The 26,139-nt window shown below is 38.5% G+C and overlaps 3 protein-coding genes, 1 non-coding gene and 1 pseudogene across 4 annotated transcripts; 2 read left to right on the forward strand and 3 right to left on the reverse strand.

Moving 5' to 3' along the window:
• On the forward strand, window positions 98–3,470 carry LOC18791201 (interferon-related developmental regulator 1). Its single transcript, XM_007225558.2, has 13 exons — window positions 98–470; window positions 730–901; window positions 1,069–1,149; window positions 1,284–1,366; window positions 1,459–1,574; window positions 1,695–1,805; window positions 1,885–1,994; window positions 2,116–2,425; window positions 2,502–2,579; window positions 2,682–2,732; window positions 2,866–2,955; window positions 3,101–3,178; window positions 3,306–3,470. The coding sequence occupies exons 1-13, from the start codon at window positions 461–463 to the stop codon at window positions 3,351–3,353; spliced, it is 1,338 nt and encodes a 445-aa protein (XP_007225620.1). The 5' UTR covers window positions 98–460; the 3' UTR covers window positions 3,354–3,470.
• Window positions 4,416–4,489, forward strand: TRNAN-GUU. Its single transcript has one exon. It is a non-coding gene; the product is annotated as a tRNA-Asn (tRNA).
• On the reverse strand, window positions 4,850–16,836 carry LOC18792006. The gene is given in 16 exon segments (XM_020560881.1): window positions 4,850–6,312; window positions 6,823–7,247; window positions 7,482–7,579; window positions 8,007–8,069; window positions 8,615–8,823; window positions 9,181–9,242; window positions 9,330–9,489; window positions 9,697–10,135; window positions 10,754–10,766; window positions 10,889–11,082; window positions 11,308–11,355; window positions 11,919–12,000; window positions 12,101–12,764; window positions 12,870–14,442; window positions 15,128–15,867; window positions 16,447–16,836. Coding segments are annotated over 16 exon segments (6,285 nt in total). The 5' UTR covers window positions 16,751–16,836; the 3' UTR covers window positions 4,850–5,101.
• LOC18788455 lies at window positions 20,032–23,401 on the reverse strand (annotated as a pseudogene).
• On the reverse strand, window positions 24,224–25,838 carry LOC18792670 (transcription factor bHLH77). Its single transcript, XM_007223970.2, has 4 exons — window positions 25,182–25,838; window positions 24,809–25,072; window positions 24,550–24,681; window positions 24,224–24,433 (listed from the first exon to the last, which is right to left on the reverse strand). The coding sequence occupies exons 1-4, from the start codon at window positions 25,836–25,838 to the stop codon at window positions 24,338–24,340; spliced, it is 1,149 nt and encodes a 382-aa protein (XP_007224032.1). The 3' UTR covers window positions 24,224–24,337.

The following is a 26,139-nucleotide window of genomic DNA, read 5'->3' on the forward strand; positions in this document are numbered from 1 at the left end:
CGTATTGACCCACACGATTGGTTGGAGCAGCGGTCCACATGTTGCCCGAATATTCGATGCCATATGAATTGAATAATTCCCTATTTGTTACCCCATTTAAGCAGAGAGAAGAGACAATAAACAAACTGCGGTTCGACTTTTCGACCATTTAAGCTCCTCCTCGTCCCAGGTCCTCCTAACCCAATTTGTCTTTCCCAGAAAGAGAAATACCTCTCGCTCTATTTTTACCCTAAAATCAGATTCAAAATAAATATTACAAAACAACCCTAATCTTTTAATGGCTAAATTGTCCTCGGGATTTTCTGAATATCTGTTTTTTCTCGTCTCCAACCGATTCGATTTCACCCATCTTTTTATATTTTCTTTTTGGCAACGCTCTCCTTCTCAGATTCTCAGTCAGCCGTGTCATTTTTTCTGACGAAGAAACCATAGTCAGGAGGAGCCCTCGTACAACTCGCAGATGGGGAAGCGTAAGCCTTTCTAATTTCACCTTCTGGATTGTGTTGTGGTTGGATGTTAATTAGGGTTCCATTTCAATTTCAGGTTTTGCTTACATCAATTTGATTGTTTGAGATCTCAAATTTTCATTCTATTCTTTCCTTTTTGTTTTTGTTGCAACAATTTTGTTGATTCTAATGGTTTTTGGAGCTCATGATACATGGACGTTGCCAAAAAATTTAAAATTGTTGAATTTCTGGTGCTGAGGTATGTATGGATTGGCATTGGCAGGTAATTCTCAGCGTAAGAATGCGGCGATGTTGGACAGCGATGATGATAATAGTAGTGAGAGTTCAACGTCGACCGTTCGCTCTGATCGTATGTCAGTGGCCGGGAATGAAGAAATGCAAGTGGATAAGGATAGTTTACTGGACCAAGCTGTAGATGCTTTGTATGAGAAGAGGTACTCTCTTTACAATTTTGTTGCTTTTAATCATCATGTTCTGTAAGAGAGAAGGGTGAAGAAGCTGGTTTGATTGTTGCCCATTTTGCTCATATATTTACTTTGTGTGAAGAAGCTGATTTGATTGTTGCCCGTTTTGCTTATATGTTTACTTTGTGTATGTGAAGGGGTTCCACAAGAGAAAAAGCTCTGTCATCAATTATTGAAGCGTTTAATAGCAACTTACAGCATCAGTTTGTGGAAAAGAAGTAAGCACGTGTACTCAATTATTCTCTTAAGGCCCAGGGATGCCTAGTTCTTTCCTTATTGTGTTTCTCTGACACAATGTTGAGTCTTTTTTTTTAATACTATGATTCTTATACACTTATTTGGTGTTCCTCAGATTTGCAACTTTATTGCATCAGTGTCTGAATTGCATAAAAAAGGGTTCGTCCAAAGAGATATGTTTGGCGTCTCATGTGATTGGTTAGTCCAATACCCCTTTTTTTTTGGCTCATTCACGTACTTTTCCCCCCAGCATCAAAATCAGTTTTTAATCTTTTCATTTATGTTTGCAGGACTATTGGCTTTGACTGTCGGATGTGGGGACAATGCCAATGAATTACTGGAGGATTCACTACCTGTGATTTCGCAGGCTTTCAAATCAGGATCTGAAGCAACAAAGACATCCGCGGTATCTAAGATATTATGCTTTTTTAGTATTTAACTTCAGTGGCTTTCTGGTTGTTGGACTTATCCTGATGCTGGACCTGCGTTCCTTGTTCTGAACAAACAATTTGGATTATGTTTGCAGTTACTGGAGTGTTTAGCTATTATCACTTTTGTTGGTGGTAGTGACCCAGAACAAACAGAAAAATCAATGCAAGTTATGTGGCAAGTGGTTCATCCGAAACTGAGTTCCAATGTAAGTATTCATGTTCCAGCTACTTTTCCAGGAAGTGTGTGAGCATGCTGTTGTTTGAGCTTACTTATCTCTTTTTCAGGTAGTTGCAGTCAAACCCTCCGCCCCTGTAATAACCACCATGGTGTCTGCATGGTCCTTTCTTCTTACGACTATGGATGGGTGGAATCTTAATCCCAAAGATTGGCAAGAGTGAGTAAAACCTTAATTGGTGTCGCATTTATTTACCCTATTTCAGCTTGGAAACTCATAATGGTTCGTAGATTGAATCATCCAAATAATTTTGCCCTTTATTTTCTGGCCAATAATGTAGGTCCATATCATACTTATCTAGTCTGCTAGACAAGGATGACCGGTCTATACGGATAGCTTCTGGTGAAGCTTTGGCTTTAATTTTTGAGCTAGGAATTTTAGAGAAGTTCTCTGCCGGAGCTAAAATTTCAAGTGATAGCTCAACTGAAGAAGGAAATAAACCTCGAGAATATGTACATATACAAGGACTAAAGGCAAAAATTATTAATCAAGCCAGAAACCTTTCAGCTGAGGCAGGTGGTAAAAGTTCTGCTAAAAAAGATCTTAGCAACCAGCGGAATACGTTTCGGGATATCTTGGAATATTTTGAGGTATATCTAGATTCTTTGTATTAAAATAAATACTAATTGCATTGATCCTGTATAGTGATCTCATTCTTCAATTTAGGATGGTTATTCTCCTGAAATTTCAATAAAGATTGGTAGTGAATCGCTACAGACATCTACATGGGCACAGATGATACAGGTCCTTCTCATCCTCCGCTTCTCCTCCCGATTTGTGTATTCACATTTTTATTTTGTGGATTGTTCAACTCATCAATTCTTTTCCATTTTGAAAATATTACAGTTGAACTTTTTGAAGCACTTTCTTGGAGGAGGTTTTATCAAGCACATGCAGGTTGCTTTTCTCGACCTTCAATAATTTCCTTGTCATTTTCTGGGCAGTATTCATATCTATTTTTTATCGTCGCATTATGTAATTCCTCTTTAGGTAAGCAAAGGCTCATTGATTCATAAATTTTCTGAAACAGGAAAACGAACTCCTTCAGGATGTTTTTGGATTCACTCCAAAGAAAAAGTATCTTTCAGATTCTGAACATCGTCTATCCAGTAGTGAAAAGGTTTGGTTCTGAGTACTACACCAAATGTAGTCTCCTATTCATTCGATATTCTTGAGCTTTGCCGAGTTAGTAATTTATCAGTTGTTTTGTTTAATTCTATCCGTTTGTTTGTTTTTACTATAATAAATCATACTCTTTGTTACAGAGGCTGTTTAGATCACCAAACTCAGTTGTCAACAAAGCAAGGACCCAGCAACTTAACAAACAGCGAATGTTATCAGAGGTATATATGCTTGTGAACAGTCTTCTTCTTCAGTCACTGCAAGAACTCCAACATGCTTGCTGTTCATTGATCTTCATCTTCATTCTACTTTCCTGCTCACTTTTTCTTTCTCGTCGTGTGTTTTCAGGGTAAAAATATTGGCCGCTTTGCAGCTAATATGGGGGATGATGCGTAGAAATGGACGTGGTTATATTGTTTTGCACCGATTTTTCGTCTCCATGCTGGTTTTTGTCATCAGATTCCAAACAATTATGTCTCGTAGTCATTTAGTTGTTGGCGGTGGCTCCAAATACACATCGAATGGGTTACACTATAGTTTGTAACATTAAATTTTTTATGCGACAATGGCATTAATGAAGAAAATTAATTTATACATTGTATTTTTATTCTCTGATTTCTTGTTTTTAGAATTTGCGTGATTATTTCTGAAGTTTACCTAAGGTAGTTTCAATTATGTATGGAAAGCGGAAATAGAGAAAAGTATCTTATCAAATTACGAAAGCAGTCTCACAAATTAGTTTGTTCTGTTTTTGGCCTTGCAAGATTGATATTCTATTCTATATGTAGCCTCGTGATCTAATGTCATTGGGTGGAGAATTCTGATTATCGGTTTTTGTTTTTTTCGTTACATCGCTAAGCACTCTTCCTTTGATTAGATTAACACATGGATGTATACGACCGGGAACCATCGAAATATACCATGGGTTTTCAGTTGTAAGCAGTGACGAACCTATTAAGGCTTAATGTGGTGCAGCTGTACTTTCTCTCGCCAGAAAAGTTATTTTAAGTGTTGTATATTGCATCTCTACTTCACCTGGGAGGTGCCATTTAGGTGTTCCACGAAAAACCTAAAAGAAGTTAGTTTGCTGCTGCACTATATTGTGATGCGGAGCACGCTTGGTTTTTTTATATTTAAATCCTGACAAAAATTATACCTCTGTTAAAAAATACTTAAGTCCGCCGGTGGTTGTAAGCTAGTGTCATTGATTGAACCACTTGGCCGAGTTGCTTGAATAGAAAGAGTGGAAGGTATCACTGTGCAGCTGAGTAGGAGAATTATCGAGATTTAAAGCATTGGCTGCACAGCCCTGATAAGTTTTGTGATTGGAATGCTTTGTGAATCTGAAATGTTCTGATTCATTCCCGAGTCGTCATCCAAAAACGGAAAAATAATCTACCGTCGGCAAGAAAAAGTTGTGGTTCAAAGAAATATACCACGCATTTCTTGTCGTGACGTGCTGGAGTAGCTCAGTTGGTTAGAGCGTGTGGCTGTTAACCACAAGGTCGAAGGTTCGAACCCTTCTTCTAGCGCAGTGTTTACCTTTTCTGTTCTTTTTTATTTCATATTTTCATTTCTAATTTTCCGCCATCCAAAATTCGTGGTACGCAGTGTTTACCTTTTCTTTGTTTTTTATTTTCATATTTTCATTTCCAATTTTCCGCCATCCTAAATTCGTGGAACTAATTTTCTGATGCCCGAATTCATTTACTTTGGTTTGTCCAAAAAACGAAAAAAGAATTCATTTGCTTTGGCCTGATTATTTTAATCTTGGGCCACTTTCCCTCCGTAATAGTTACTTTTTACCCGCCCAAAATATTTTTGTTGGGACTCTTCCAGTTGAGCAGGAATTGGGAGCTATGCTTACAACTTGTTCAACATAAGAACGAAAGAAAGAAAGGGAATATTGCTTCATTACCAGGATGTATAAAAATAGACTGCCTTTGCACCATTAATGGTTTTGATACAAGTGAAAGCACAGCTTATTTAAAAACCACCGATAATCCTTCATTTTGATGCATATAACTCATTAATTAATCGATGTAACCAAAATTTACAGTAATTTGAAACTCTCGAAAGATCTCATGCTTAAAACCATTCCCAAAACTACGAGTAGGGCAGATAATCACTGTAATCCTGTATACCTAAGAGCCACCTAAACCAGAAAAGTGCTTATTCATGGCCCTGTCCTTTCTGAAATTTCTTCCCCCTCCGCCTCCTCTCCGTCCCCTTCCCCTTCCTCCCCTTTGATTCTCGGTATTCTCTTGGCCTTCAACTTCAGAAGCATCATTTTGCTTATTATCTTGCTCCTCACTGGAATCCCTTTGTCTTCCTCCTTTCCTTCCTCTGCCCCTGGCATTCCCAATAAACCCTCTCCCTCTCCCTTCCATCTGAGGAATATCAAACTGCTTGTTTTGCTCCTCAGAGTACTCCGTCAGCTTCTTGACCGCACCAAGAGGAAGATTGCCGCCGCGACCAAGGCCATGAATCATGTCCTGCTGTGCTTCTGTAATTAATGATGCTTCACCAGCATTTGCAACTGCAATTGAACCTGCAACTTTGTAACTGTAATTCTTACCATCCTTGACATAATACTGGGGCTTCTGCCTGGAGCCCCATTTCGAACTAGGAGCACTTCGAGATGAACTTTCATTTTGCTTTTCAAAAGGCCTACCCATATTTGAGCTACTTTTTTCACTAAATATCTCACTTTCCCCGACTCCTGAATCTGCAACACTCAGACCTAGATCATCAAAAGAGTCATCATATTCATCTTCATACTCATCTTCATACTTCGAAATAAGAGCAGCAGTTTTTGCTGTGTACTCTGCATTTCTGTTATCAAGGATATCAGAATCAGGCAAGTCCGCTTTAGACTTCCTAACAAACCTTCCCTGTGTAGAGGAAGATGAAACTGAAGAGCTGCTGTTTGGTTTATCCCTAGCAACGGCCACTGTATTAGTGGCAGGTGGTGCTGTAAATTCAACTAGCTTTCCTTTCCCTTTATCATTCCTACTAACAGTGGCATTCTTGGATACTGGCATTGTTTCTAGTGAAGTGTCCAAGGACTGCAGATCTTTATGAAGTGTTCCTTCAAGAATCCTCTGAATCACCTCCTCAGGATTCTGGTTGTAGGCTTCTAGACAGGCAGCTAAAAACCCTTTGCCATAATCAGGAAAGAGGTCCTTTATTTGACTGATTCTGGACTCTACAATTGCAACATCTTCATCTATTTGCACCTTGTTGTTTGTTAAAGGGACAGTCGTACTGGGGTGCTCCTTAACAATGACTTTGTGAGAACTCATCAGTATCCCGGATACATACCCTAGCTGTTCATCATCCACGACTATCCATCCTGCATGAACGAAGTTGACTTGATATAACTTACTTCTTCAAGATCAAGCTAATTATACTTAACTGTCCAATAAAAAACAATCACGCATTGTAAATATTTTCCGATTGATAACCGAATATAAAAATTTTATAAGACACCAATTATTGTGAAATTTCATTTTACCTCCTTTCTTCCCCAACACCCTAACGTCCTAATTGAGAAAATGACCGTCTCAAAATCTAGAAATCAACTCCCATATCGATATAATAGTGGAGAGAGATTAAGAAAACAATTTATTCAGCATACTTTGCTAGTTTATAACTTCTCTTACTACGTAAGAATTCTATGACAAATCATGCAAGGATTATTGTATTTATCAATAACATTGATCAATTATTTGCTACTTCCAAAACAAATGCATCTCATGACATATATACAATGTCTACCTTGATACATATAAGACCTAGTAACTGGAAAATTATAATAAACAAGAACAATTAAAACAAACAGTAATAGCATGTAATCCCTTACCGTTATTTTGTAAGTTCTCCATTTTGCTCAAAATGTTGAAGTTCTTCTCAACATTTTGAAGAAAGGTTTGCCTATTCTGGTTTTCCTGAGCACATACTGAAATTCCGTTAATCTCTCTTAAAGTTTGAACCAATATATCTGCCCTAATGAAAGGATCCTCTATTTTGGCTGGGAACATCTCTGCAGCAGATGGAATGGGAAGGTTATCTTTGAAGACCTCCTCACTTAGATAGCATAAGTCCAAGAGTTTCCAACCAAACTTGACGATTCTCATTGACAACATTTTCAAACTTATAGCAATATTAGACACCATTTTATCTTCTGAAGCTCTTGAACTTGAAATTATTCGAAACCCACGCTGCAAAGATGGAAGTAATGAATCATGCAACCTTGCTAGAGTGCTTAGTAATGCGTCGTTCCCGTAACTGCATAGACAGAGAGATATACTATTTCCTTATTATTGAAACTTTTGACAGCATTCATGCTAAAACCCACGATTTACCAACCTATCAGGTTCCACTATAAAAATCCTAGACAAAGAACCAAAAAAGGCTGGTAAAAACTGAAAACCCTTATTCACTCACATGTTCTTACTGTGGAATACAGCTACTACCATTCATGCTTAGACCACAAATTTAACCCAATGCTAAACAAGGTACCTCGTTTCAACAGGGCACAAAAAGAACACAGCTGATGGTTCGTAGGCAGTTAGTAAAGCGTCCATGGATACAATTGCGTCGTTTATGAAGTCCATAACCTACCAAAGAAGGAGAATTTTTTTAACACAAGTACCATAAGCATGTAAACATCCTTATCTCTTGAAAAAGCTGAAACTGAAATGGCAAGGATCCACTGGAAGTATCATAGATCCAACCCAAAAAAGGAAAAGTAATGATTTCCTTGAATTCCTTATTAAATGAGTTCCTTTGCTGTACTTGTAGCTAAAACTCGTTCAACAGAACTTCCAGATACAATACCACGTGTTACTGTAAAAAATTAATTGATATATTGACAAAAGAAACTTTTCTACAGCATGCAGCAGACCATATCCAAATTAATACCCACTATTTAATATTTGAAAGAAATTAATTTAAATTTAAAGTAAGTACTGGATGGGAGAAGGTGTAGGAAGGAGTTGGTTGTCCCAATATGTTCAATAAAAAAAGTAATAGAAAGAAACTCACCTCCAATAGATCAGTAAGAAGGCTGGGTCCCTGGTCTCCAGGGTTTCCAGAGGAAAAAAGGGCCTGTACATGATATTGGAAAAACCTCCGTCATGTATCAGAAATGCACGCAAGCTACTTAATTGAAAAAGTACATGTAAATACTAACAGTAAAGACTAGACTAAATAAGGAATAAAGAAATACAAACACGTTTAGAGTTAATGGTTATTTGTTAGGCTGGAAATTTTGATCAACATTATACAACAGCTGAGTTCTCTTCATTATAAGTTTCCTCAAGTCTAAAAAGTAGAGGTCATGAAAACCTATGACTATAGCCATTAGGCTGCAAATGTTTGTTTCTCATTATTCAGAACAGAGGAGCTTCAATCAAGAGGTCCGCGCCGTGCGCCCCCCCCCCCCCCCCCCCCGGGGGGGGGGAAAAAATTGCACTTTGGGAACTGAAACTAAAACAGATGAATATGGAGAGAAAATTACTTATTTTTTATGAAATAGATGGAAGGTGGGCACGGGGCAACCATCCAAACTTGACCTCTTGTTTTAAAAGGGAGAGACAATAGTTTAGGAAGGGAAAACACCTGTGGTAATATGCTATGTAATAAGACAGTACTTCCCAAAAATACAAACAGAAAAATAAAGAGAAAAAGAGCGAGAGAGAGAGAGAGAGAGAGAGAGAGAGAGAGAGAACCAATGCAGTAGGGCGCTATTCATAAAAAATGCCTACCAACACTCTGGTCAAATCTTCATTTTCATGACCATATATAGCACAGATGTCTAGCAACTTAGGCAGGTCAAGCAACTTCTTCTCCTGCAAAAGAACTACATGTGGAATTAGTGAAAAACTGTCATTAGGATATGATACAAATGAAGAAAGAAAAAAAAGCAATAAAAAAACCCCATCCCAATCATATTTTCTCCAATAAGATATGTTCAACTTCAATGCAAATATAGGACATAGATGCAGACTTCTATGATACACCTAAAAGCACCCACAAGCTCTAATTTGGACACAAAAGTTATCCCATACATTGGTTACTGCACAAAGGAAGCTGACCCAAAGTAATACATAATAATATTCACATTATTTTAACGGTTACAGCAATCCTATTCCAAAAAGTGGGTTTTTTTGCCCACCAGACTGTATGAACACAAATTTACAGAGAAGAGAGAACACACCTTCATGGTCTTTTGGACTGAGACTATCAGCAGCACGTGCACCGGGATCCCTATTAGAGGATCTGTAATATAATGACAGAGGTAGTGAATATAAAAAAAGGATAACGAACTAATAAAGTATGAAGCTACAGCTGCAAGCTCAGACTTACATGCGATACAATGCCATAAAAACACGCCGGCTTAATTCGAACTCCCCAACAATGACCCCTGCCACCATTTCTTTGGCTCCATGATGAGGGAAGTCATACCATCTGCTCCTGAACTGTAGGAAGCTATCCAGAAATTCATGCAAGGAAATATCACTAGCCACTGAGAAAAATGGGTATCAGGAACAACAACAGTGAAATATTAATGGTACTATCACAAGAACAAGCATAATTATAACAACAAAAAACTGGAAAACTAGATGGGATGATAACAGAAATGGTAACAAATTTTCTATTAAATTGACAATTTTGTTTGACAAACAAGCTTATCAATGTTAAAAAGGTTGCAGCTTAACTAAGTTGTACGCACCTTGTCTCCAGAACTCCTTCGGGTTCAACTTGAGCAAGCGAGAGAGCTCTCTGTTAAGAAGATCCACAACTCTCTGAGACTGCAGGGCATCCAATCCACCTTCGTCGGCGCCGAGCCCAGCCGCCACCGCCTCATCCTGGGGCAAGTAATTTACGAAATTACCAACGTGAGCTCTGCTGGACACCCACTCTCCTTTCTCTCCCATCCGAACCCTACTTGCCGACGGCGCCGCAGCAGCAACGGTGGCAGTTTCGGCATTGGATTGAGTGGCAAGCGATTGCCTGAGAGAGCTGGAGAGCGTGGGCTCTTTAGGGCCTGGATTTTGGTCTTGATTCTTGGGGACGAAGACCCTTTGGGTTTTGGCGAAACCCTTGTTCCCGGGTTGCCTTGTCTGAGCGTGCCGGTTCGACATGTCTTTGTAGAAGAAGCCGATCGAATTCTCGAATAAAGATAAGTGAGAGTAAATGTGCGGGTCAATCGGAAATCAAAATAGTTAGGAGAGGTTGGCGCTTAGTTGCGCCCAGCCTGAATTACTTGAGGAACACTCACATCCGTACTATTTTATAATTTCTCCAGGCGGAGCCGCAAAGTCTACCCTTGCCAAATTCATTTTTTCTTCCCCTTTTTCTAACCATTTATTTTTTCTATGTTTCTTTGGGCTATGAAAGAAAATTAAGCATTTTTGCATCAGGTCCAGGCTTATGTGTTGTGTTACTTGTGGGCTCATTGAGCCACAATATTCCATCTTGGCCCTCTTCATGTTGCCTTGTCACTTCTTCGTATCTCTCTCCTCCCTTGCTACGTGACATGTAGAGAGAGGAAAAAAATGAGAATGCAACGGGATAGGAAATTGTTCTCCTCAGAGAGAGAGAGAGAGAGAGAGAGAGAGAGAGAGAGAGAGAGAGAGTGCTACAAAGGAGGGGAAGGTAGGGGGAAAGAGGTTGGGGTCTAAATGTGAGAGAATGCTTTCGATCTACATGCTAAGCTAAGCTGAAACAAAGATTGATCCCTATAAAGTATGCTGGATTCTGTACCGTGTATGAAAATATTGAAAAACAATACATCACCAACTAGCATAATAAGCATAACAAATAAGTGTTGTGTTCTGAAAATAATACTCCATAGGCCACGGCAAGCACATGTATGGCCAGACTTCCAGCCATACAATAAACTAAGATCATATCAAACCCACTCAAAGTTGGTTTCTTTAGGTAATATTAAAGCAATGAGGGAATCCGGCGGAGTGGGTGCAATAGAGAGCATGGAGCAAGTGTCATTCGAATGTGGAAGTATGAAGAGAAGCCTCGCCCATAAGGATTTCACGGCAGGGATCTTTATCACGCCCGAGCACTCCCTCTGCTTCAGGTACGAAATGAAATCCTGAAACTGGACAACAGTAATGCAAGACTTATACGTGTGGTAAAGTCCATGTACAAATATTTGAACTACACTTTTTTTTGATAAAGTCTGTACAAATATGAAGATCAATGACCTTTATGAATTGAAACATGATTTGTCTAAAGAGTACAATCACATTATCAAAGGGACAAAATCATAATAGACAGAGGAGGCTACATAACTACAGGACCAAAATAACAAGGAGTAACTTACGCCTTTATGGTCGCCTGCAGAAGCTGGGATTAATCGACATACCTCCCTCTGCATCAGATGCAAAAGAAGGACAATGAAATTAAATAAGGTTTGGAAAGGAAAAGGAGAAAAATAAGTTTATATTAATATGTAGAAATTCGGCCCTCCCGTCAATTAAGTCAGTACTCGGTAAGGTAGACCGGGGATCAATTTTTCTCAGTTTGTAACACAAATTTTTTCAGTAAATTACTGAATGAGTAGTAGGCCATATAAGTCAAATAAATATCATATTGACCAATCATTTACATCTTATCAGCATCCTTGGCATTATATATAGCTATGATGACAACCAGTTTACCAGGGATTCACCACATGCCAATTTATGATCCATTGAGGTTAACCAGTGAACACTGTATAATTCTCACATTCTTTGTGTGATGGAAAAACTATTCTGTAGCTCATCTTATAAAAGGCAAAGCTGTTCAATATGATATTTATTTGATTCTGAAGGCCTTATAAACCAGAAAAATATAGGTACCCAAAGACACAGGCATTAAATACATTCCTCGACATGAGAGAGAGAGAGAGAGAGAGAGAGAGAGAGAGAGAGAGAGAGATATTCACTGACTTACTTTATGTGGTGGGGTGCTAGTAAATGTTGATTTCACATGCCGAAAATCTGTACGCTTGGTCATGTCTAATTTAGCAGGCCATCTGAACAAATTAGTCATAAATTGTTAATAGATATTTATTTGATATATGCAAACCCTAATGAGATTCCAGAAAGGAAACTAAAGACAAGATAAGTGCTTACTCTGCAGGTTCTGAAATGGCATTGGAATATTTGCAAATATCAGAATCCACCCTAGATGCATAAACCGTACAGTACTGAACACCACTTTTACACAACACTCCTTGCCACCGATATTGCAAGCATCGTCCAGAAATTTCTACTCCAGATGATTCTGGAACAGGCAGAGGTGGAGGAGGTGAATGTGGAGGAGGAGGAACGAAAGGTGGCTGCGATTGAGGCAAAGGTGGTGGAGATGGGGGCAATGGAGGTGGCATTTCAGGCAGAGGAGGTGGTAGAGATGATAATGGTGGTGGCACTGTCGGAACTGAAAACATTTGGTCAAATTGCTGTGCTGGAGTTCCTTGTACTTGTGCAAGTGGAGTCACTGAAGCAGGAATGAAGGGAGATACAATAGCATTACCATGAAAACTGTTGGGCATTACACCTGGTGAGATTGGGTTCAAAGGAGGATTATGATTTACACCCCGTGGATCCCAGGAACTATTTGGAGGGAGGTAAATAGGTCGTATAAATGGAGATGATTGGATTTGGGGTGGAGGTGGGACAGAGGGTCCCTGTGTTGGCACAGGAACGCATGGAATGCTCCCTGGTGCAGAATGCAGCTCCGTTCCAGGTTTGGCATACATCCAGTTTTGTTCAGTGGCATGAGAAGCAACATGACTACCTAGAGTAAAATCATCCAATATAAAGTTCCTTTAGTATCAAAAGGAAAGAAAAGGAGAGGGGATGGGGGAAGTTTAAAAAACAAATTTATATATAAGTTCATCACCTCCTTGTGAAGGATCCACCACAGCTATGTTATTGTCATAACCATCAACCTTTTGGGTGCCAGCTTCAAGCATCTCTGTACTGCCAGTAACAGCTCGGTTTGACTGAAACGTATACCCACTCTGTACTGAATTCCCCTGATTCTCAGACTTTACTCTAGGGGATACAAGCTCCATGGGATGGCTGTCATGATTTACTGAGAATGGTGCAGCAACATGACCACTAGACATGTTTCCAGGGTTGTTGCTTCTGTGGGTAGGGGTAGGCACAGATCTTGCACCATCAATTTGAGATATTACGACATTAGTTGGCCCTGCACTATATGGTGGCCTGTAATTACTCCTTTCCTTGCGATGTTGTCTGAGATGTGCCATTACAGCAGCAGCTTCTTCAGGGGTATCAAATTCCATCAGTAATGCACCTTCATTGCTAAGATCTGTGATCATGTAAGGACCCTTGTAAAGCACTTTCCTTGATTCATGCAGAATCTCATCCTTGGCCCATTGGCTTAAAACATTTCCAACATAAACATGACAACTAGAACCAACTGCAACACCATTCATTGCACCTCTAGTTCCCAGTCCTATATCCATAAACTTTATGTGCCAAGGAAAGTGTCCGCGCATATATTCCCGAGCCTTTACAGCATCCAGAATGTTTCTGTACTCAACCAAGGCAAATCCTTTGATTGGGAAGAAAATAAATTGTTCTATCACACCAAACCTCTCTAACTGAAACCTTACATGAGCTTCAGATGCATCAGATCCTGAGAAACCCAGCCAGAGCTGTTTAGAAGCAGAGAAAATATCCATGGCTCCAGTATCCCCATCAGAGCACCAAACAATTTGTGTTGTTGTGGAAGTATATGGTGACACCAAATGAGGTTGAGTTGGTGTGGAAGTATATGGTGACACCAGATGAGGTTTAGGAGATTCAAAAGAACTATTTACGCCTCCACTTGAAGATCTCTGGAGAGGTGATCCAAAATCCATTGCATCTTGATTCTTCTCAAGATGAACATGTTTTCTCCCATCAAATGAATTACTCCTGAAGTCTAATGGAGATCTTGTGACAGGTGAAAGCACCTGGTGGTTCATTAGGTCCCTGGGCACGGAAGACCTGCCGTGTGACATATCTCCATGCTCCCTCATCTCACAGTTTGTGGACCTTGTCCCCCCACTGTCTTGATTGGAACCCACAATATTAGTTTCAAGAGGGATTATAGAGCTGCGAGGTTTCAGATGTTGGCCTGAAACTCTGTCAGAATAAACATCATCATACGATCCACCATTAGGCCTTAAATTACTATCTTTTCCAAATAGTTCACTACAGGTTTCATGTTGGTTAGAGAACCTAGGCACCAGATATGCTCGTTCAATAAATCTGGATGGATCAGAATCATCATCATCACTATCCACCTGATTGTCTTCTACATCCATTTGTTCTATAAATGATTTAAAGACATCCTCCAAAGAAGATTTAATATCAGATAACGCCTTGAAAGACTGCAACTTGCACAACTTCTTATACTTTGAGAATATCCAACTTCGCAATGACGGATCTTTGCTAAGAACCTGCATTTTAAAGAAAAAAGGAAAACAATAACAAAAACGACCCAGTGCAAGAGATTATCAGCAAAACCAGAAAAGGAATAACAATAATCAAACCACTAATCAAAAGGGGAAAAAAATAATTTGGATACCTTATCTTCAAACCAAATACCTAAGCACATCTTATTTCTAAAAACCAGTCAGATGTACGAGAATAACCTTTATACGAATGTGAAAACTCCCCATTTAGTGGTGTCTACCCAAATTACCACATCCCCTCTACATATGTCTTGGTTTAGAACTTTATTGCAATAAAGTACCTAATGTTCTAAAACTCAGTCAACTCAACAACCCCTTTCCTAAAGAAATTTGTTGCATTGAACTTGAGCTGAGTTGCAATTCCAGGACACATGGAAAGAAGGATGCATTTGATCCGTCATGCATATCCATACACTAACTACCATACCCTAAAGTTACATATTATGTGTTTTTGTTATACAAACAATGCTAGATAAAAAGATTTCCCCAATTCTGTTAAAAATAAACAAGAGTCAGTGCCCAGTATTTTCTTCAATCTCTTGAAAATACTAATATACATTCTCCCAAATTAATAGCTTATATGGCAGACTATCAAATTATATCAGTACTAAAACTCAGAATCTAATAGCATGACATCCATTCAATACGCAGGGCAGCTCTGAAAAATTACCAGTCCTAACAAGCAGCTGTTTTTAACTGTAGATGCAACTCCACAGACTTGGGCACCAAATGATGCTAGCTGCTCAGAGCTAACCTCATCCCTTCTGGTGCTAGATTCACTATAACCTGTACTTGATTTTGGTTCATCACCAGTTTTATCAGAAGGATAGCCACCATCATTATCAAGCCTGCTTGTCATTTGACTTAGGAAATACTGCCCTTTCTGAACTCCCTCTGATGCACTGGATTTGAAGAGTTCGAACCAGGCTGAAAGTAATTCTTTAGGATAACAAAAGAAAATCCAGAGTAAACTGAGAGCGCATAACTTGGATAATTTAATCGGTGAAGACTCATTTTCATCTGAAATCTTATGCTTTAGCTCAGAAAAAATCTCAGAAGAATCTTGTATTCTCACAGTTTCTTTCCCAACAATCATAAAGACATCCTTTCCCTCAAAGGTGGATATGAAAAAGGTGAGCACATTCTGGAAAACTGTAGAGCAAATACCCCGAATGACAGATGATGTTGGCGCCACTGAAGAAGCAGTGCAACAAATATCAGATAGACCAAGAATACAGGATTTAGCTGTCTGAAATGCAACACTCTCAGCATCCTCTCCTCTATTTATTACCGCCATGCTCCAGTTATACATATTGATAACAACTTTTGCTGCAGCTTCAAGAGCAGTTGGGCATTTTGAAGCATATCGAGGAATGAGATCAGCCACAATACGTTGTACGCTCGTACAACCTGTGAAGTTAGCCTGAGGATTACCACATTGGAGAGAAAAATTTATAATCTACAGTATGAAGGCTACTTATTCTCTCTTTCATTCATTAAAGCACTTGTGCAGGGCCCAACGCATCTAACTAGCAGCTTTTTTTGGTCTGAAAATCTAACTAGCAGCTTGAAGCAAAGTAGTTGAACATAGGCAAATTAATGATGAAAGATAAGACTAATGGGCTAAACAGCACCTACTTTGTTCGCAGAACATTCCCATGCTACCTATTTGATCTCATGCAGTGCAAATTTATGTAGAACCCACAAGAAACACCCTAATTATGTAAGTTCCTTTGATGCTTCACTAAGATTTATATAACGCTAACAATCATCATCTACTACTGGTTCTTCAAAGTTTCAGTAATTGAAGAAACCAAAGGCTCAACATGAAATAAAACAGCATTATAACCTATTTCTTTTCTTCAGGCTTATCAACAACCAAAAATTAACTCAGCTAACCCCGCCGTAAGCACTACAGTTCAACAGTTGCACGAAAATAAACAAATAAATCTGAACAAAGAGGAGCAAAAGAGTAAAAGTCACACTGACCTCTGGAAGCAGTGATGAGAGAGAGATAAGCTTGCTCAAGCTCAGGCGTGAGAGCAGAGTCATTCTTGGAAAGGCAAAACTTAATCCGCTTATAGCACTCGTAAACGCTTCGAATCTCGTCTCTGTGTCTACGTTTATTAAGAATTTCTTCATTAGATTGTGGAGCTCCGACGCTCGGGGCAGGGGCTAGGGTTTGCGGTGACGGTGGCGGTGGCGGTGGCTGAGATAACGGCGGTGATGACGGTGGCTCTGGTTGAGCTTCGTAGAGCTTTCGCTTCTTCGGAGGTTGCTCTCCGGAGGCCATGGCGAGAGAGAGAGAGGACGGTGGCTCACTGAGATTTTGGTGAATAGTGAGCGTGGCCGGCGGTGTGCGAACTTCGAGTCTTCGACTCGATTTGGTCGCTAGACTCCCAACTAGTCCGTTCTATTGACAAGAAGGGTCCCACCATCAGTGAAACTGTACCTACGTGGCTCTGTAGATTTATTTTAGCCGTCGGATATACGCAAGGATGGGTGGGTCAACGTTTCAACGGTTTTATTTCCGTGAAGAAGAAAAAGAAAAAAGGGGTGGGAAGAAATTTATTTCTGCTCAAATATTTAGGGCCGTTTGATAACGTTTTTTAAAAATATAGAGAATAAAAATAAAAAATGAATTTATATTTTTAGGAATAGAAAATGCGTTTGGTAGATTAATTAGAAAATATTTTTTAAAAATAAAAATAATGAAAACGTGTTTGATAGTACAATTTGAAAATAATAATATGTGAGTTATTTTTCAAGTGTATTTTTGCTAATTTAAGTTCTAAAAAGATATTTTTTGAAAAGTATAATTTAAAAAATTAAAAATTATATTATTTTTAAAAAATTAAAAATGTATTAATTTCTTTTTTTCTATTTCTATTTCTTTTTTCTCCTCCTCTTTTCTTTCTTCCTCTTCTCTCTCTCTACCCCGCGCTGTCTCACTTTCAAACCCGCGATTCATCGCCGTCTAACTGGCACCATCAACCCCAAACTCCTCCTCTCTTCCTCCTTTACCTAACCCACCTGTCACATCCCAGGATCAACTCCGTCGTAGCACGATATTGTCCGCTTTGGGCCCCCCTCTCTGCCCTCACGATTTTGTTTATGGGAACTCACGAGCAACTTCCCAGTGAGTCACCCATCCTGGGATTGCTTTAGCCCCCAACTCGCTTAACTTCGGAGTTCCTACGACTCCGAAGCCAGTGAACTCCCAAAAGGCCTCGTGTTAAATGGATGCGGGTGTGCACATATAAGGCACATCACCCCCTCTCTGTTGGTTGATGTGGGATCTTACAATCCACCCTTCTTAAGGGCCCGACGTCCACGTCGGCACACTCGCACCACACGGCAGAGTGGCTCTGATACCAAATTGTCACATCCCGGGATCAACTTCGCCGTAGCACAATATTGTCCGTTTTGGGCCCCCCTCTCTGCCCTCACAGTTTTGTTTCTGGGAACTCACGAGCAACTTCCTAGTGGGTCACCCATCTTGAGATTGCTCTAGCTCCCAACTCACTTAACTTCGGAGTTCCTACGACTCCGAAGCCAGTGAGCTCCCAAAATGCCTCGTGCTAGATGGATGCGGGTGTGCACATATAAGGCACATCACCCCCTCTCCGTTGGTTGATGTGGGATCTTACACCACCCATCGATCGAGACTCGAGATAGTGCCAGATTTTGACCCGAAAATTGCCCAACCGCTATCACCATCATTGGTGCCAATTCCGATCACCTCAGGCCGTGCCACCACTTGGAAAAGGTAGCCCTATCCTCCCTCTATCTTCCCCTATCTTAATCGACGTAGTTGACGGCCATAGCCGTCGGCCTAAGCTCAGGAAGCTCCAGCCAAAACCTTCTCTCTCTCTCTCTCTCTCTCTCTCTCTCTCCTGTTTTGAGCGTTTTCCGTGAGAATGAAAACATCTTTTTTATGTTTTTTACAAGTACACGTGGACTTGTTTTCATTTTATGAAAACATTATGTGTTTTCTGTTTTTGGGCCACCGAATATGTTCTTGCCTCATTTTTGTTCTCTGAAAATGAAAATAGCCCCTTAAACTTAACCTAACGGGGCCTTATATTTGGAAAATACTTTGTGTCCTCCCTTAAAAGTATGAATTCCGACTTCTTGCTAATCATAATTTGACATATGTGCATTAATCTTTCTTTTTTGTATTTTGATGAATTTATGTATTATGTGTGAACATAGTTATAGCTTTAGTTATTAGATTGATGAGATCAATGGGCATGTTTACTTATCATGAATGGGGGAAGCCATGAATCGAGGCAATTAGATAGGGAATCAAGGTATTATAATCAGATCAACTACTCCCCCTAGTTGATTTCATTTTCGATTTTGAGGGTATTCGATTACGGATTTTAAGGTGGAACCCACATAATTTTTTTTTCCTTTTTTGAGTACATATGTGGTGAACTCGTTGGTTAGAAATTGGAATAATTCTGATACTCATGTGTTACACATGAGAAGCAGGAATTGTAATCATTTCAATATATTAAGGGCTCGTTTGGGGATTGATTCTGGAGATGCCAATAATCACTTCTTCAAATAATCACTTTAAGTGATTTTCTAGAGAAGCACATAGGAGATGCTTCACTCCAAACGAGCCCTTAGTCATTAGATTGCATTTAATGGTAAATCGTAATATCAACGAATCCCTTTTTTATTCTTTTTTCTTTTTTTATAATTTACGAGTATCAGTATGGACAAATCCTGGTATTTTTCCCTACACTTAACAACCTTCTTTTTTTTTCATTAAAAAAATAGAATTTTATTAGATCAATAAAAATAATTACAACAAAGTCATGTCTGGCATTGTTTTAGTTTTATATATGTATTAGATAATGCGAGGAAGACACATTTTACAGAACAGATGATGTAGGTATGAGATTAGTCTTAATGTTATCAAACATGGAACCGCATGAATTCAATTCAAACCTGTTTAATAAAATATGAACATGTTCTGCCACAGATGAGAGCAGACAAGTTTTTCATTGGCATTTTCATCATGTTCTTGCAAATCCATCAGACATATAGGTTCACTATTTCTACTTAGAATTAATTTATTGCTATAGACTGGCAAATGCTAAACTAAACATTGCTGCACGAGGGCTACAAAACCTGGCAGCTGCTAGCATCCAATGAACTTCTTCAAAACATGTTTTTAGATCTTCTTCATCGGAATCTCAGAGAGTCGGATCAAAGATTTTATGCTGTATATATCGGATGCTCAATATAGTATAAATCATAATATAAATGCACAAGGGGGTCGTATTTAAGCACAAGAATCAGAGACGAGAAATATTTATATAAAATAAAATTAAAAAATGAAAACTGAGAATTCTCTTTGTGATTAAAAATGGAATTTATCTAAGAACCCATTACAAGTTGCTATTAAAAAAGAAAACCCATTACAAGTTAAAAAATTAATGAGTAATGTATACTTCTTCTTTTTTTGGCTCTGAAGTATACATTTCTCTTGATCTGTTATATATTAATAACTAAGAATTAGAAAAGAGAAATTTGAAAATGCAACAGCTTGCTGCTCTGTTATAGAAGTGGAGATATCTTCTGCAGGTTGAGACCAATATCCATTCCGATATAAGCGATAGGAGCGTACATCCACGTATCATCAGAGCTTAAAAGCTGTGATATACAAGATAATTCATAATCAGCAATTATATAATATAAATGCCTTGTGACCATTTAAATTTTGAGCTGAAATTTGACAATTTTGTTCCTCAAAAAGAAGGGAAGCGAACAATAGTTTCACTCACCTTGATTTGGAGCTGCAAAAACTTCACATAATCAACTGCCTCTTCCAGCATTGTGCTGAGGTCAACCTTGGTTCCATTAGGGACAAGATTCTGTAAGATTCTCAATCGCTAGTTTATTTTCTCCCTTCTTTTCTGTAAGATTTAATCGAAGCATGAATCGTAAGAATCTTACCATACATATACATGTGTGTGTGTGTGTATGTGTGTGTGTGTGTGTGTGTGTATGCTTGTGTTTGTTTTTGCAAGACTTGAGAAGTATTGTTGTCACTTACCCTTGCATAGAGGCTCTCGGGATCAGTTGCTGCCGCTCTACTGGTTCTTGCCTTGCCATGAAAGTTAAGGGCTGGCTGATGATGATGTTTTGTGGTCTGAAGTTCCCCCTCCATTGCTCTTCTGAAACGCATTGTCAACCGGAAAACCGTAAGAACTAGAGCTATGTCTATCTAGTCCTGTGGTGCTCTCTTCATCTTTGACATTTGAGTTAAGCTTCTGTCCCTTGTTTGACCTCACATTTTTCTTACTTTTCTGTACCTGTAGGGTGTGAAGTTGACAATTAGATCAAAAACTGCTTCAGAAATATTAAAATCAACAACCAAGTCATCAATTTAAAACTTCAAATGGTTCTTACATCTTTCGAAATACATGTCCTTTCCTGGAACAGCAACAGCTGCTGGCTGGCTGGCATCTGAAAATCCCAATATTCTGTCACTGCCAGAATCTTGTTTGCCACAGACACTTCCTTCCATCAGAGACTCAGATAATGCTGGGATGAAAAATGAACCAAAAGGACCAAAACCCTTTTGATCATGAGTTGTAGAGATATCATTGGTTACTGGGATATGGCAAGAAAGATATTGGAAATGAGAGTTGAGGCTATCTAAAGGATGAAACAAATTGACCCTGTCCAATCCCATTTCAGCTTCTTCAGGGTTATTAGTGCAAAAGGTGGCTGGAGTTTCAAAGTTCATCCCCACAACATTGTGTTGGAAATTAGGAAATGAAGAACCCTGACCAAGGAAATGTGGTGGTGTGAACTCAAGCTCTTCTTCAGCAGAGAACAATCTGCTCAAAGAGTCCCATTGTCCATCAGAAAAACAACAACACACTCCATCTTTCCCTATTTGTCTAAGTGTAGTGTGCCACAGCTATTAGGATCTCAGTTGCAAGTTGGGGCAAGCAAGGAATATAGACACTTGTATATATACCATTACAAAGCATTCCAAAATTTTGCCGAATGAAACATGTATGTATTTTATTCGTATAGCCAGGCGGCTATACTAAATTAATATCTATAAAGTATAAACTAATGCAACCAGAAGTACGAGGGTCCTTTTTTCATAATTTGTTAAAAAAAAGAAATAGTATGGCCGCACGCTCATACTCTATTTTTATAATTTTTTTTCCAAAAGAAATAGTATAGTCGGGAGGCTATATCCGGTTTTTTAAAAAGAAATAGTATGGCTGTGCGGCTATCCTCGGCTGTTCCCTTTAAAAAAAAAAAAAAAATAGTATTGCTGGGCGGCTATACTCGGGTTTTCCTGATTTTTTCAAAAAGAAATAGTATAGCCGGCGACTATACTCTATTTCTAGAATTCTTTTGAAAATAAATAGTATAGCCGCCCGGCTATACGAGGTTTTTTTATTTTTTAAAAGAAATAGTATTGCTGGCGGCTATACTGAGTTTTTCCCAATTTTATTTTAAAAAGCAATAGTATAGCCGATTCGTGCGCACACACACACACACACACACACACATATATATATACTAGGATCCTCTTTTTCTTTTATATTTTTTTCCAGATTTTCGTTTATCGATAAAAGTAGTTTAGAGCATTATCTATTACTATTAGGCCATTACCCAAGTCTCTATTGTCCCTTTTTGATTTTTTACTTTTTCAGAGTTATTATCCATATAAAGAATTTAGCAATTTCACTTTTAATACTATATTATACATGTATGTACCTATATTTCAATAAGACATCCGTATTTTGTACACGTCTTAAGGACTGGGTAAAATTCACATTTTTTAAAAAAGCAAATGTACAATACTCGTATTAAACCTGTTTGTATGTATTTTTCATATGTAATACACATATTTTTTTACAAATTTTTTAATAATACACACAAAATTTACGTATTATACACATAATTATCACATATTATTGAATACAAATGATATATATTAAAATGTTAAAATAAATTAGATTAAAATATTATAAAGTGGCCAAACTTTTAAGTTGTAATTTGTCAAATTTTGCCGAATGAAACATGTACGTATTTTATTCGTATAGACAGGCGGCTATGCCAAATTAATATTTATAAAATGTAAACTAATGCAACTAGGAGTAGAAGGGTCCTTTTTTTCATAATTTTTTTAAATGAAATAGTATGGCCGCACGCCTATACTATATTTCTATAAAAAATTTCCAAAAGAAATCGTATAGCCGGTCGGCTATATCCGGTTTTTTCCAATTTTTTAAAAAAGAACGTATAGCCGCCCGGCTATAGCCCATTTTTAGATTTTTAAAAAAAATCAATAGTATAGCCGCCGGCTATACTCTGTTTTTAGATTTTTTTTAAGAAGAAATAATATGACATCCATTCATTACGCAGAATGTTTCTGTACTCAACCAAGGCAAATCCTTTGATTGGGAAGAAAATAAATTGTTCTATCACACCAAACCTCTCTAACTGAAACCTTACATGAGCTTCAGATGCATCAGATCCTGAGAAACCCAGCCAGAGCTGTTCAGAAGTAAAGAAAATATCAATGGCTCCAGTATCCCCATCAAGAGCGCCAAACGATTTGTGTTGTTGTGGAAGTATATGGTGACACCAGATGAGGTTTAGGAGATTCAAAAGAACTATTTACACCTCCACTTGAAGATCTCAGGAGAGGTGATCCAAAATCCATTGCATCTTGATTCTTCTCAAGATAAACATGTTTTCTCCCATCAAATGAATTACTCCTGAAGTCTAATGGAGATCTTGTGACAGGTGAAAGCACCTGGTGGTTCATTAGGTCCCTGGGCACGGAAGACCTGCCGTGTGACATATCTCCATGCTCCCTAATCTCACAGTTTGTGGACCTTGTCCCCCCAATGTCTTGATTGGAACCCACAATATTAGTTTCAAGAGGCATTATAGAGCTGCGGCTATACTCGTTTTTAGAATTTTATGGCCTTTAAATTTTATGAAACGAAATAGTATAGCCGCGCTGCTATACGCGGTTTTTAATATTAAAAAAGAAATAGTATAGCCGCTCGGCTATACCCGGTTTTTTCCAAATTTTTTTAAAAAAGAAATAGTATAGCCTGCCGGCTATACTCGGATTTCCCCCTTTTTTTAAAAATGAAATAGTATAGCAGCACGGCGATACCGAGATTTATTTCGAGCTCTTAAACACAAATTATGACTCGCTCTCTTCATCATGCTTTTATACGCATTTAACATAAATTCATCCTTTTTCTGTATAAATAATTATTATCATTGACTGATCATACTAAACAATGCCGCACGAAGCTTAGAAAGCCATCTGGCAGCTGATAACATCCAATGAACTGTTTCTCATATGTTTTTGGATCTTTCCCTTTATCAGAATCTCAGATCAAATATTGTAGGCGCATCATAACACTACTATGGTTATTAATTTATTCCCTTTCTGTGCCCAAGGGGTCGCATTTAAGTTCTTAAACTTACAAAAATCGTTCCAATAGTACATGTGGGTTAAGGCTGGTTGGTCATGGTAGTTTCATGCTCTTGCACGGTTACATATGAGTTTGAATCTCTCTCCTTCTACATTCGAGAAAGTACATATGCTGAGGATTGAGGAAGGTTTTATATATTTGGTGTTTTCAAGCACAAGAATCAGAAACCAGACGTGTTCATAAGAAACTGAGGATTCTCCTCGTGATTGAAAATGGAATTTATTGAACTTAATAAACCCATTACAAGTTAGGGAATTAAATTAGTATACACTCATTCTGTTCATATGTTATAGCTTAAATATATTTTGATAATAATTAACAATTAGAAAAGGGAAGGGGAAAAAAAACAACAACAGCAGCTTCCTGCTGTGTCATAGAAGTGGAGACATCTTCTGCAGGCTGAGACCAATATCCATTCCGTTATAGGCAATAGGTGCGTACATCCACATATCATCAGAGCTTAAAAGCTGCAATTTAAATAAAAGAAAATTAATTGATAATCAGAGATTATATATATTTGTCACCACTTAATTTTAAACAAGAAATTTGAAATTTTTGTTAAAAGTGTAACAAATTTTCTCACCTTGATTTGGAGCTGCAAAAACTTCACATAATGAACTGCCTCTTCCAGCATTGTGCTGATGTCAACCTTGGTTCCATTAGGGACAAGGTTCTGTAAGATTCTCAATCTCTCATTAATTCTCTCTCTTCTTTTCTGCAAGATCCAATCAAAGCAAGAACTGTAAGAAACCATTTATGCATATGTTTGAATTAAAGGTCTAAATTGATTGAAGCATAAAAATAATGAAACCTAGTGTGAAAACAGAGATGTTATTGCATACCCTTGCATAGAGGCTTTGTGGATCAGTTGCTGAGCCTCTGTTGGCTCTTGTCTTGCCATTCAAGTTAAGGGCTGATGATGTTTTGGGGTCTGAAGTTTCTCCTCCATTGGTCTCCTGAGAACCATTGTCATCCTCAGAGCTGCAAGAACTAGTGCTCTGCCTATCAGCCCCTGTGTTACTCTCTTCTTCATCTTTGACTTTCACATCTGAGTTAGCCTGTTCGCCCTTCTTTGACCTTGCATTATTTTTCTTAGTTTTCTGTACCTGCATTATTATGTGGAGCTGATAATTAGAAAACTGATTCAGAAATATAAGAACCAAACCAACAACCAGGCCATTAAATTAGAAGTCTAAAACTTTAAATGATGCTTACATCTTTCGAAAGACGTGGTTTCTTCTTTGGATTACTGTCAGATTTGTCATTGTTAGACTTGTCTTCTGCCACATCATGCACCCTTTTCAGATGCAATTCCTCTCCTGGAATTGCAATTGCAGCTGGCTGGCTGTCATCTGAAAATCCCAATCTGTCACTGCCAGAATCTTCTTTGTTAGAGACACTTCCTTCCATCACAATGTCAGAAAATGTTGGGATGAATGAACCAAAGCTCTTTCCATCATGATCATGATGATTCATATATACATCCATAGATGCAGAGATATCATTAGCCACAGGAACATGGCAAGAATTACCGAAGTAGTAATTTTCCTGGTTCAGAATGGCAGTAAAAATTCCAGCACTGCCATGATTGTTATTACCATAACAACTCTCCTGAGAAAGATAATGCACATTAGAGTTGAGAGCATCTGAAGGATGTTGAAAGAAGCTCTCATTGACCCTGCTCAATCCCATTTCAGCTTCAGGAATATTGGGGCAAAATGAGGCTGGGATTTCAAAGTTCATTCCCTCATTGTGCTGGAAAGGGAATGAACCCTGAGAAAGAAAATGTGGAGTGAACTCAATCTCCTCAGTGGAAAACAATCTGCTCAAGGATTCCCATTCCCCATCAGCAAAAACACCAACAGACTCCATTTTTTTTCTTCTAAGTGTTTGGAGAAAAAGAAAAGGTACAAGCCTTGTATCTTGTTTAGTGCTGTAGCTATCAGAAGCTCAATTGCACTCAGGACAAGCAAGCACTAGAAACACTTATATACTCAACCCCCGAAGCCCTCCTACAAAGAATGTAAGTAAGGATTGACTTGAATTGTAAATGCAATTCTTAATTCCAAATGATTGTTGATGGGGGTAGGTCCCAATTCTCTGTAACTGATATCAGAGAGTCCACTGTGGGGCCTAAAACCAGGCAAAGGACAACTCAGAGGAGGGCCAAGTT

The sequence above is a fragment of the Prunus persica genome, chromosome G1 (genome assembly GCF_000346465.2).
Source record: "Prunus persica cultivar Lovell chromosome G1, Prunus_persica_NCBIv2, whole genome shotgun sequence".
Classification (NCBI taxonomy): Eukaryota; Viridiplantae; Streptophyta; class Magnoliopsida; order Rosales; family Rosaceae; genus Prunus; species Prunus persica.